Here is a 14,005-nt window from a genome sequence, read left to right as displayed (position 1 = left end):
TGCTTTCTTGCATCACATGCCACTACTACAGCACAGGCCATGGGTTAACAGTGTTGTACAATATATATGACTTATTACTTCATTCAAGCCACTGATGATGCAATGCATTGTTACTGCCGCCTCCGTAGCCAGGTGGGCAGGAGCAGTAGTGCATAGCACACGCTTCTTGATTAGACTGGGGTTCAAGCCCGTGACCACCAAATACGGAGAATGCGGAAAGGTCAGGGAATGACCACTGCATATCCCCGGAGCAATATGGCCTTAGTTGCTAATGCTCCTAAAAACTAAACAACAACAACAGTTTTGTTATCTGGAAAAATGTCCGTGACAAGCCTCAAAGACCAAATGGCCCTTGAGGCTTGTCACGGACATTTTTTCAGGTATGAAAAGTTAGGACTTGCTATCTGGGAGTCTAAAATGCTGATGGAACTGATATTCAGGTGACACATGACTAAATATCAAGTGTCACTCAAAGTCATGTGGACTGAATTTAAGCAAAGTCAGGTCATTCTGCAACAGCCAGATACTTTGGGTATAAACCCAGTGTGCAAGTCCTAAATATGAACACCCAGTATACTAGGTATACTGGAGGTGACCACCTAGGTGTGAACCAGTGTAAGCGGGGTTCAAGGTATGGCATCCACCATGCAGAGGAATGCTGCTCCTCTGTGTTACCAGACAATACAAGGTGGTAGATGACTTTCATTAACTGGTGCAATACCACAGCTTTGCATATTGGAGGTTTGAAGTGGTGGAACCCACGTTTAGTCTCTAGAGCAAAGATCTGGCAATTACCCCCCCCCCCCCCCCGAATCCCTTTCATCATGTAGAATGATTGAAGTCTTTTGAGGTTATAATGGAGGCATCCAGGTCAGCTAGTGTATAATCTTGCTGCCTGCACTCTGCCAGATAGTGACTGGAGGGAGTCCGAGTAGTGTATATATGGGAGGCATTGTTGAGGTCACATTATGTCAAGGACAGTATGTTCTTGCTGTGTGTACCCCATATCCAAAAATTTCATTGCTTTGTACAACATACCCCCCCCTTCCCCCACACTTTTCTGAATACATCATGAATATCTGAACCTATCTGCAAAAAGATCTAAACCTCCCAGACACGTCCTCTGTCATTTCACAAATACATGTCTCATTTCCAATCTGAACGATATTCATTTCTACTTACAGTTTGCCAAGTATCCCACTTACTTTTTCTGATAAATCCCAATTATTGGTTAATCTAATCATTGGTCATCTCAATTGTTCTAATTATTCACTATACAACTCCTTTTGTTTCAAAGGTGGTAGCTGTGCATATGTCCACTTTGATATTCCCTATCAGAGACTCTCCTCCTTTCAATGTTCTCTGGCTTAAAATCTCTCTAACCCATTCTGTAAAATTTATCTATTGCCTCTATCAATCTACCAATTCCAATAATTATACAGATCTCTTGGACTGGCTGGTTAGGATGCCAAGGTTTTTGCAATTACCAATTACCTCACACAGATTGTTCATTTACCTATCAGAATACCAGAAAATCCTAGCCACACATGATGTGTGGCTAGGATTTTCTTCTTGATATTTTCTTCTTGATATTTTTCTTATGAACAACCCTTTCAAGTACACAGTTGAGATGAGTGGTCCTCTGGGCACTTCAGATCACAACTTGTGATGGTCTGTTCTCTGATAGAGCCTTCCTCTTGTGGCCATTCTCAGCCTCGTGTTTTTATAAATTACAAGAATGCAAAGTGGGATTATCTGTGTGATTTCTATTCTTCTTTTCCCTGTTTGGATTACTGTTTTAAATCTTCTGATGTCGGTGTTTGTTCAGATCATGTCAGTGAAATTATTCTTTTAGGACTGGAATTCATTATTACACACTCCACCGTAAAATCTCATCCATTATCTAAATCTTTAGCATTAGCATTAGCAGAGGCATTTGATGCAAGAAAGCAAGCTTATGCAGCATCAGCCAAAAAAAAAAAAATAAATAAAATAAATAAATAAAAAAAAATAAAAAAAAAATAAATAAATAAAAAATAACCACTTCCACTTCACCCCCCTGTTAGTTCGAAATACCTGTCCAGCTGAGCCTTAAACTTATTTAGGCTATCAACCTCCACGACAAGGGATGGAAGTCTATTCCACCAACCAACCACCCGCTGGCTAAAGGCAAATTTCCTCACGTCTATCCTACATCTATCTTTTCTCAATTTGAATTTATGCCCTCTCAGATGATTATTCTGAGCAAGAGGAAGAATCCCATCAGCATTGAGAATGCTCAAACCATTCAAGGCTTTATACACCTCTATCAGATCACCTCGCTGGTGCCTAGTCTCCAGACACTGTAATTTGCAAAACTTAAGCCTTTCTTCATAAGAGCAACCCTTTGTTCCATTCACTAATCTTGTTGCCCTTCTCTGTACTCGTTCCAGCATCTCTACATCCTTCTTGAAATGAGGCCTCCAGACCTGCATACAGTACTCTAGGTGTGGCCTGACCATTGCCTTATACAAGGGAATAATCACCTCGTTATCCCTGCTAGAAAAATTCCTATATATCATCGACAGTACACCATGAGCTACTCTTGCAGCCCGTCTGCACTGCTCAGAAAACTTCATATCTGCCTGCACAACCACCCCCAGGTCCCTTTCATTCTCTACCACAGTCAGTGTAGTACCACAGAGTTGATACGTTGCTCTGGGGTTGCTGTTTCCCATATGTAGTACTTTACATTTGTCAATGTTAAACTTCATTTGCCACCTCTCAGCCCATCTGCTCAACCTTTCCAGATCCTGTTGCAGTAGCATAGTGTCAGTAGTGGGTACTTCCCCTGAGCCCAAGGAAGCTCTCATAATTATGGCCAAGGGTTTGTTTACTTCCTTTGCTGCCTCCTTTAATATAATTGGATAGATCCCATCCACCCCCAGGTGCCTTTCTTGTATTTATCTTCAACAATTTCTCCTCCACTTTACTCTCAGTTATTACAAGATTCTCTAGCTTACTGCCAGAGTTGAATACACCTCTGGCATTCCCCTTGCTGAATAACTCCTCATGTGTGAATATCGATGCAAAATATTCATTCAGTTTGTTAGCTACCTGAGCAGGATCATCAACAGTTGATCCATCGATATCAAGTGGACCTATCTGATTCATCCCCTTCCTTCTAGAGTTTACATAAGTAAAGAACTCTTTGCTGTTCTTCTTTGCATCCCTTGCCAAAGATTTCTCGTAATCTGCCTTCGCCTGCCTAACCTCCTTTGTAACTTGGTTACAGATCAACTTGTATCTATCATAGGCTTCTGTGTCACGTGTTAATTTGTATGTATCCCATGCATTTTTCTTCTCTGCCATATGTCTCAATAGTTCATCTGACATCCACTTAGGCCTAAACCTTGAACAATATTTCTTAGTTGGTATGTAAAGCCTAGTAGCTTCCAAGATAAGTTCTTTGAATGCTTCCCATTTTGAATTTGCTGTTGGTAACATCATCAGTTGGTCCCACTGTATAGAATTTAAATACTGTCTCAGTCCATCGTAGTCGCCTTTACAACAGCAATAACCCTTCCCTTTACCCCTAATGGTAGTTACCTCTTTGAGTAAATCCCACTTCAGCACACTGTGATCACTGCCACCTAGTGGTTCATTTACCTGCAGATTCTTAATGCATGAAGAATCACTACTGATAATCAAATCAAGAGTATTACTCCCTCTAGTTGCCTCCCGAACATGCTGATGTAGAAAACAATCATCCAATAAATCCACAAAAGCCTTGCTAGTGTGTGAGTGACCAGCCCCCAAATTCCAGTCAATATCTGGGAAATTAAAATCCCCCATTATAAGACTCTCTGATTTACTGGCCCACTCTATTTCCCCGTACGGTTTCTTATTATACTCATCAGAGTCATTAGGCCTATAGCACACTCCTACTCTCAATTTAGATCTCCCAATGCTTATGTCACACCAAACTGACTTGACACTGCACTGTCCAGCAATGTCGACTGGCTTCTCTTCCTTGGATTTTATGTATTTCTTAACTAATCGCATAAACCCTCCTCCCTTCCTATCTTGTCTATCCTTTCTGTAGACAATGTACTCCCCAAATTACAGTTCTGCATTCCTTATATCTGTGTGACACCATGTCTCTGAAATCCCCACAATATCTGCCTTTGATGTTTAGAGCAATACCTCAAATTCATCAAATTTATTTACTAAACTCCTAGCATTGGTGTACACGCAAGTATACATGCACCTCTTCTTTTTCTTAGCTACCCTAACACAACCTATGTGTTTATTTGTACCCCAATGATTCCCAGCAGTCTCTGAAATATCCTGCATCGTATTTTCCAGGCTGCCTCTCATTCCAATAGAAGCACTGCAAGAATCCCTTTCACCTCTGCCAGTGGCTACTGTTAATCTATTAGTCCTTGTATCCCCCCAACCTAGCAGTTTTCCGACCCACCTAACACTGCCTCGATAGCATCAGCAAACATTCTTGCACCCTTTCTATTTAAGTGTATCCCATCCCTGTAGAAGCAGTCTCTCCTGTTAACAAGTACAGACCAGGCTGAAAAAAATTCTACCCCTTGAGCCTTGCACAATCTTTCCAGGGCCGAATTGATCGACAAGGCTCTCATCATATACTTCCTCCTATCGTGTCTGGGCAGAATTGCAGACACTTTCAAATTCAACCCTAATTCACGGATTTTTTTCAACAGTGACCTGTACTTGTTAAGTTATTGCGCCGGTCTCCTACTCTTAATATCATTAGTGCCAACGTGTACAACTATATCATCTTTTGTGCCCTTGGAAGCTACTTTTTATAATTAGAAAGGTTATCATATTGTTAGAAAATCATTACTAAGATTGAACCACAGAACTGCAATAAATACTTCTCAAAATATTCTCAAGAATGACATTACAAGATCTTGATTTTCTATAAATGTGTTAGGATTGTTCAAGATAAGAATGTTGCATATTGCAATTGGCTTGCATCCAAATGTTCATTTTCTGCCTACACCAAAGTTTGCAACAATTGTAAAGCAGTTATTAATCAGTCCAAACTAGGTTTTGAACAGGCTAAGAGTAGAAACTGCCTTTTTGTCCAAACAGTATCCAAGCATTCTTGTAATCCATAATAGCTCATTGGGAACTCTTATTTTATTTATTTTTTTTTTTTGTCTGAGATTGGAAGTGCATATGGGCCTCTTACCCCTGATGCATGCATAGGATGAAGCTGTTAATATTTGTATGTCTGAGATTGGATAACTGGTACCACTTAAATTTGTAATTATTTTCTAAGCAGAACATAATTAGTTTAATAATTATCAGTGAAGGAGTTGATTCTATTTAGACACTATTTCATGGCACCTCCGTAGCCAGGTGGGCAGGCGCAGCAGTGCGTAGCACACGCTTCTTGATCAGACCGGGGTTCAAGCCCGTAACCACCAAATACAGAGGATGCGGAAAGGTCAGGGAATGACCATCGCATATCCCCAGAGCAATATGGCCTTAGTTGCTAATGCTCCTAAAAACCAAAAAACAAACAATAACAAACACTATTTCATTGCTCAAACTTTGAGAAGTATTTATTGCAGTTGTGTGGTTCAATCTTAGTAATGATTTTCTAACAATATGATAACCTTTCTAATTATAAAACATTTTATTATTTACTGTATTATATTTACATACCTTACTTTATTCCAGCTATGAGAATTTAGCACAGTTGGCTTTTGAAGTTTTGGATGGTTTAGCCTATCTTCACAGTCAAGGTGTTGTTCATCGATGCTTATCCCCATCATGTATCTTGTTGGATTTACAGGTACTTAATAATTCCAGTTTTGTTCAGTAAAATGCAAATGCATTTAAATCTGTTTATTTTGAAGTTGTTTATATTGAATTTATGAATAAATTTACATTTCCTTTGATTTAAAGCCTAGAATGTATGTTAAAGGTCAAACTGCTAACTAATTATTGTAAGTGATATCTACAACTGTTGCAAAGAAGTTAATAGAATCATGCATGTTAACCCTCTCCTGTACATGAAAAAAAAAAGCCATTTACAAGAATGACATTTTTTACAACAGAAAAGTGGACTTCTATGACATGTTGAAAAAAAGCTGTGAAGTAGGGTTGAATTTGAAAGTCTCTGCAATTCTGCCCAGACACGATAGGAGGGAGTATATGATGAGAGCCTTGTCGATCAATTCAGCCCTGGAAAGATTGTGCAAGGCTCAAGGGGTAGAATTTTTTTCAGCCTGGACTGTACTTGTTAACAGGAGAGATTGCTTCTACAGGGATGGGATACACTTAAATAGAAAGGGTGCAAGAATATTTGCTGATGCTATCGAGGCAGTGTTAGGTGGGTCAGAAAACTGCTAGCTTGGGGGGGAGACAAAGACTAATAGATTAACAGTAGCCACTGGCAGAGGCAAAAGAGATTCTTGCACTGCTTCTATTGGAATGAGCAGAAGCCTGAAAAACAAGATGCAGGATATTTCAGAGACTGCTGGAAATCATTGCGGTACAAGTAAACACATGGGTTGTGTTAGGGTAGCTAAGAATAGAAACAGGTGCATGTATACTTGGATGTATACATGTGTGCATGTATACATGTGTATGCTAGGAGTTGAGTAAATAAATTTGATGAATTTGAGGTATTGCTCAAAACATCAAAGGCAGATATTGTTGGGATATCAGAGATGTTGGTGTCACACAGATATAAGGAATGCAGAACTGGAATTTGGGGAGTACAATGTCTACAGAAAGGAGAGGCAGGATAGGAAGGGAGGAGGAGTTATGCTATTAGTTAAGAAACACATAAAATCCAAGGAAGTGAAGCCAGTCGACATCGATGGACAGGCCAGTGTCGAGGCATTTTGGTGTGACATAAGCATAGGAAAATCAAAATTGAGAGTAGGAGTGTGCTATAGGCCTAATGACTCTGATGAGTATAATAAGATACTGTACAGGGAAATAGAATGGGCGAGTAAATCAGAGAGTCTTATAATGGGGGATTTTAATTTCCCAGATATTGACTGGAATTTGTGGGTTGGTCACTCACATACTAGCAAGGCTTTTGTGGATTTATTGGATGATTGTTTTCTACACCAGCATGTTTGGGAGGCAACTAGAGGGAGTAATACTCTTGATCTGATTATTAGTAGTGATCCTTCATGCATTAAGAATCTGCAGATAAAGGAACCACTAGGTGGCAGTGATCACAGTGTGCTGAAGTGGGATTTACTCAAGGAGGTAACTACCATCAGAGGTAAAGGGAAGGGTTTTTGCTTTCGTAAAGGCGACTGTGATGGTCTGAGACTGTATTTAAATTCTATACAGTGGGACCAACTGATGATGTTACCAACAGCAAATTCAAAATGGGAAGCATTCAAGGAACTAATCTTGGAAGCTACCAGGCTTTACATACCAACCAAGAAATATTGTCCAAGGTTCAGGCCTAAATGGTTGTCAGATGAACTAATGAGACATATTGCAGAGAAGAAAAATGCATGAGATACATACAAATTAATAGGTGACATGGAAGCCTATGATAGATATAAGTTGGTCTGTAACCAAGTCACGAAGGAGATTAGGCAGGCAAAGGCAGATTATGAGAAATCCTTGGCAAAGGATGCAAAGAAAAACAGAAAAGAGTTCTTTACCTATTTAAACTCATGAAGGAAAGGGATGAATCAGATTGGTCCACTGGATGTTGATGGTTCAACAGTTGAGGATCCTGCTTATGTGGCTAACAATCTAAACAAGTATTTTGCATCTACATTCACACATGAAGAGTTATTCAGGAAGGGGAATGTTGTAGTGAAGTAAACATTGGCAGTGAGTTAGATGATTTTCTAATAACTGAGAGGAAAGTGGAGGAGAAATTGTTGAGGATAAACATAAAAAAGGCACCCGGGGTGGATGGGATCTATCCAGTTATATTAAGGAGGCAGCAAAGGAAGTAAGCAAACCCTAGCCATAATTATGAGAGCTTCTTTGGACTCAGGGGAGGTACCCATAGACTGGAGATGTGCAAATGTAACCCCAATTCACAAAGGAGGATCAAAGGCTGACACAAGTAATTATAGACCTGTTAGTTTAACTTCGGTTCCAGGAAAATTAATGGAGGCACTGGTTAAAATGGAGCCAGGTTCATCTAGACAAGAATTCAGTTATAGATCAGACACAGCATGGTTTTGTTAAGGGCAGGTCTTGTCTGACCAATTTGATTGGATACTATGATGTAGTCACAAAAGAACTGGATGCAGGGAATAACTTTGATATTATATATTTGGATCTTAGAAAGGCTTTTGATACTGTTGCACATGGAAGACTGCTGCACAAATTGGAGCAGTGTGGCATTGGAGGCAAATTGCTGCTATGGATAAAGGGATGGTTGAGTGGCAGAAGACACAGAGTGGTAATCAATGGACACTGCTCAACGTGGACTAATGTTATTAGTGGAGTTCCTCAGGGTTCAGTGTTGGGTCCATTGTTGTTTTCTGTATTTATAAATGATATTGATGATGGTATATCAAGCTTAATGTCCAAGTTTGCAGACGATACAAAGGTTGGCAGGGTTGTTAAGGACACTACTGATGCTATGCTGCTGCAGCAGGATCTGGAAAGGTTGAGCAGATGGGCTGAGAGGTGGCAAATGAAGTTTAACATTGACAAATGTAAAGTACTACATATGGGAAACAGTAATCCCAGATCAACGTATCAACTCTGTGGTACTACGCTGACAGTGGTCGAGAATGAAAAGGACCTGGGGGTAATTGTGCAGGCAGATATGAAGTTCTCTGAGCAGTGCAGACGAGCTGCAAGAGTAGCTCATTGTGTCTTGTCAATGATATACAGGAATTTTTCTAGCAGGGATAGGGATGTAATTATTCCCTTGCATAAGGCATTGGTCAGGCCACACCTTGAGTACTGTATACAGGTCTGGAGCCCTCATTTCAAGAAGGATGTAGAGCTGCTGGAATGAGTACAGAGAAGGGCAACAAGATTAGTGAATGGAACAAAGGGTTGCTCTTACGAAGAAAGGCTTAAGTTTTGCAAATTACAGTCTGGAGACGAGGCATCGGCGAGGGGATCTGATAGAGGTGTATAAGGCTTTGAATGGCTTTAGCATGCTCAATGCCGATGGAATTCTTCCTCTTGCTCAGAATTATCACCTGAGAGGGCATAAATTCAAATTGAGGAAGGACGGATGTCGGATAGATGTGTGGAAATTTGCCTTTAGCCAACGGGCAGTTGGTTTGTGGAATAGACTTCCATCACTTGTTGTTGAAGTTGATAGCCTAAATAAATTTAAGGCTCAGCTGGACAGGTATTTCGAACGAACGGAGGGGTGAAATGGGAGTAGTGGTTGTTTTTTTTTTTTTTTTTTTTTTGGCTGATGCTGAATAAGCTTGCTTTCTTGCATCATATGCCTCTACTAATGGTAATACTAATGTAGCTGTTTCACCCCCTTGTCACTCATTTGGAGAGGTCTGGGTTTGAATCCTTTTGGGGACTGGAAGAATTCTTAAAGATTTCTTTAACTGGGGCTGTAGTTAGCTGATCTCAGGTGTAGGAATTCATCAGCTATTCCATGTTTTTCAATCCACACCTCAACAGACAAATACATACAGCACAGTATGTATTAGTAGTGGCAAATGATGCAAGAAAGCAAGCTTATAAAGCATGAACCAAAAAAAAAACCTCACATCACCTTCCACCCCTTCAATAATTTGTCTAGTTCTTCCTTAAATTTATTGCCCTCTTCCAGAAAAATATTGCATAGCTATAACAAAGTTGAAGGAAGAGAATTTTGTTGCCAAAAAGCTCTCCAGCATATTCCACTTGTTCTCAGTAGAATTAAGATCAGGTGAATGTGGGGCCTATTTAAGATGGTAGAAATCTGTCATATTCTCTGAACCATTATGACATGTTGCACTGTCATTCATGAAGTGGCCATGACCTTCGAGATAAAAGTATAACTTTGCAGGGTACAGTGGATCTGACATAAATAAAAAAAATTCAGGTTCTCCCTGCATGGAATTCTACCTTCTACTGGTATCAATGGAGTCTGTGCCAGTAAAACATTCCCCATAACATGATATCACCTTCAGATGCTTGAGTTGTCTTAACAAGGCAAGCAGAGTCCATTGCTTTGAGAGGTCTTGCCACACTTTCTGCCTACCACCAGTGCAAAAACAAGGTGTATTGTGATTTGTCTGACATTGATGTTCTTCCTTTGTTCCACCATGTAATCATGACATTCTTGGCACCACTGCAAGCAGGATTTTCTGTTTTTCTCTGAAACAAGTGGCTTCCGAATTGGCAGCAGACTACCAATAGCCAATTTCTTCACTTCCCTGCACATGGTATGGGTTGAAATAGGGCAGTTCTGGGCTTGGTTGCATTCGGATGTCACTTGCTGCACACTGCATGTTCTATTTTTCTGTACCGTGCTGCTTAGAGTATGATGACTTCGTCCTTCAAGTATTGTTTTCTACCACATTTATGCCTTTGAGTTGTGGAAGAACCAGTTGCTTTCAGCTTATTAAAAACTTTTGAGATGGATGCTTTTGAGAAACCAGTTACATCTTTTATTTTTTGAATTGTAGCTCTGCTAAATGTGCACCCACGATAAGACCATTTTCAAAGTCTAATAAATTGTGTTCTCCCCATTCTGGCTTCAGTTTACTGCAGACAGCCCATGTAATCTTTATACTAAACAAGGTAATATGTCTCCACCCCCATGTCACAGTTTTCTTTGCATCTGTTTGTATTTATTTGCATTCTTCTGTCTGTTACTGTCTTAATACAAAGGTTCATATTTTTTTGGCCAGTATGTGTACAGTGGGTATTCACTTCCTTATCCCTTCTGGGTAAGTTGCTATATATCATTGATAAAACCCCAAGAGCTGCCCTGGCAGTCTGTCTGCACTGCTTGGAGAAATTCATATCTGACTGCACAATTATCCTCGAGTCATTTTCATTTCCCACTACGCTGAGTGTAGTACCACATAATTGGTATGTTAATGTGGGATTACTGCTGCCATATGCAGTACCTTGCATTTGTCAATGTTAAACCCTCAGAGCCGACCGGGCTAGCCGAGTGGGTAAAGTACCTACCCGGCAACCCAAAGGTCGCGGGTTCGATTCCCGCCTCGGGCTTGGATCAAAGTACTGCAAAAACCTTGGGAGGTGCAATATGGCCACAGAAGCCGATGCGCCAACAACTACCAAATCAAAAAAAAAAAAAAAAAAAAAAAGTTAAACCCTCAAATGCCATTTCTCATCCCATCTGCCAAATTTTTTTAGATCCTGTTGCAGTATCTTACCTTGATTACTGTCATTAACCACCCTGCCAACCTTTATATCATCTGCAAACTTAGACATTAAGCCTGAAAGGACAGAATTCATAGGATATCTGGTTCCTGGGCAATGCAATGCTGTTACCCCTCTCACTAGTGGACAAACTCACCTCTTTGCAAGGTACACTGCATTGCTGCATTCATGTAGACAATAATTCAATGTCATTATGGATAAACATTGTGAGTTAACCGACTTTGAAAGAGGGACGATAGTGGGCGCCCAACGATGGATCACTCTGTCGCGGTTGTGGTACAGAAATTGCACTATCCCCATTTGACAGTATCAAGAGTATATCAGGACTACACCATTTCCAGAATAACATCTCATCGTGGAGAAAGGTGGTGGATGAATGTGGCTGTTGATGTCTGTCTTGTATTGTTTCAGCCAACTGGAGAGCAATGTGCCACAAATCACTGTCAACTTCAATGAGGGAGGTGCCAGAAACGTCTCCACCAAGACCATTAAGTGATCATTAGCTTCAATAGGTTATGGGAGTCGCCGACTCACCAAAGTCCCATTGCTTACTCTACGACACAGGACCCTATGCCTCAACTGGGTGAAAGAACATTGACACTGGACCTTAGACGATTGGAGACCAGTCTCCTGGTCCAATGAGTCCTGTTTCCAATTATTTTGAGCAGATGGGAGGGTGCAAGGGTCTGTGTTAGGGACAAAGCTATGCACCCATCATGTCAATGAGGAAATGTTCAGGCAGGTGGATGGTCAGTAATGGTCTGGGCCATGTTCCACTGGCACACGTTGGGACATCTGATACATCTAGACACATCTCTGAATGGTCCAGGTTACCTGTCCATCCTTGCAGGCCATCTGCATCCCTTCATGGGCATCGTGCACCCACAGGGCAATGGACTCTTCCAGCAGGACAATGTGCCTCCCCACTGAGATGGGCACTCTGTGGGGTCTAGAACATAATTCGAAGAGCATTCTGCAGATTTTACCACCACGGAATGACCTCCCAGTTCACCGGACCTGAACCCTGTGGAGCATCTTTGGGATGCTGTGGAAAGGTCCATTCGTGCTTTGGATCCTCCGCCTGGGAATGCGATGGAATTATGGACAGCGGTGCAGCAAACATGGATGGAAATATCTGTGGAATGCTTTCATCAACTAGTGGACTCAAAGCCTTGCCATGTGACTGCCCTTGTCAGGGTGAAAGGTGGGGGCCTATGCATTATTTGGTAGGTATCCCATGATTTCTATCTTTGTCAATAACATTAATAAATGTAGAAAACAGCAAGGAGCCCAGCATGGAATTGGCAGGGCTGGGACCCTTGTACCCACTCAGCAGTAACTTGCACTTAATGCCACACTGCTCCAATTTGTATAGCAGATGGTATCATGTCTACTGTACATTTATGTGCAACAGTATCAAAAGCTTTCACGAAATCCAAGTATATGATATTAAAATTATTTTTTGTATCTGGTTCCTTTGTTACTGCATTATAGTATCCAATCATATTGGTCAAATGAAATTGTCCCTTAACAAAACCATGCTTGGACTGCAGTATAATTGCATTCCTGTCTAGATGGTCCTGTATTTCTTTTTTAACTAGTGACTCTGTTATTTTCCTTGAAACAGAACTTAAGATAACAGGTCTGTAATTACTCATGTCACTTGTCGAATCTTCTTTATTAATTGGTAATACATTTGCACATCTCTAGTCCATAGGACCTCCTCTGAATCCAAAGATGCTCTCATAATTATGGATAATGGTTTGCATACCTCCTTTGCTGCCTCACTTAATATAATTGGATAGATCCCATCCATCCCAGGTTCCCTAAGTTTAGATGCAACAATTTTTCTTCCACTTTCCTCTCAGTTTTCACAAAATCATTTAGCTCCTTGTTAGAGTTTTATAAACTTCTGGCATCCCCTTCCTTAAAGAATTCCATATGTGTGTATGTAGATGCAAAATTTGTCAGCAACCTGAGCAGGATCATCAAAATTTTCAAAAGTTAAAACCACAGAACAAAGTGGACTAATGTGATTCAACCCCTTCCTTCTTCTGTTAATATAAGTAGTCTTTGCTGCTTTTCTTTGCATTCTTTGCCACATATTTTTCATAATCTGCCTTAGCTTGCTTAATCTCCTTCATGACTTGATTACAGTTATTTTATGTCTACCATAAGCTTCTGTATTACCTGATAATTTATATGCATCCCATGCATTTTTCTTCTCTTCCACAAGTGTCATAAACTCATCATCTGACATCCATATAAGTCTATTTTTTTTTTTTTTTTTATGTGAACCCCAAACACGAGAGGTATTAGAACCTATAGTACTTAGTACCGTGCTGTGCCTTGAACAGTATTTCTTAGTTGGTATGAAAAGCCTGTTACTTCCCTGAATGCTTCCCATTTAGAATTTGCTGTGCTAACATTATCATCCCATCGCCTAGAATTTAAAAAATGTCTGACCCCACTGTAGTCACAATTACAAAATTAAAATCTTTTACCCTTGACGGTAGTTATGTCTTTAAGTAAATCCTGTATTGGTACTGTGTGATCACTCCCTCTTGTTTCCTCTCTAAAATGTTTGCTGTAGAAAACAGTCATTCAATAAATCCACAAAAGCCTTGCTAGTGTATGAGTGACCAACTGATATCTAGTCCCAGTC

The 14,005-nt window shown here is 40.4% G+C and overlaps 1 protein-coding gene across 7 annotated transcripts in view; it reads left to right on the top strand.

Moving 5' to 3' along the window:
- LOC150082055 (TBC domain-containing protein kinase-like protein) overlaps nt 1-14,005 on the top strand; it is a 311,436-nt gene that overhangs the window by 73,189 nt on the left and 224,242 nt on the right. For all 7 annotated transcript variants that reach the window (XM_090379947.1, XM_090379944.1, XM_090379948.1 and 4 more), the window contains one exon: nt 5,704-5,818. In XM_090379947.1, coding sequence (XP_090236073.1) covers nt 5,704-5,818 — 115 coding nt within the window. The remainder of the gene's footprint in view (nt 1-5,703; nt 5,819-14,005) is intronic.

This window comes from Mastigoproctus giganteus, chromosome 8 (genome assembly GCF_048544385.1).
Source record: "Mastigoproctus giganteus isolate SK-2022 chromosome 8, ASM4854438v1, whole genome shotgun sequence".
Classification (NCBI taxonomy): Eukaryota; Metazoa; Arthropoda; class Arachnida; order Uropygi; family Thelyphonidae; genus Mastigoproctus; species Mastigoproctus giganteus.
This window is presented reverse-complemented; position numbering and strand designations above follow the sequence as displayed.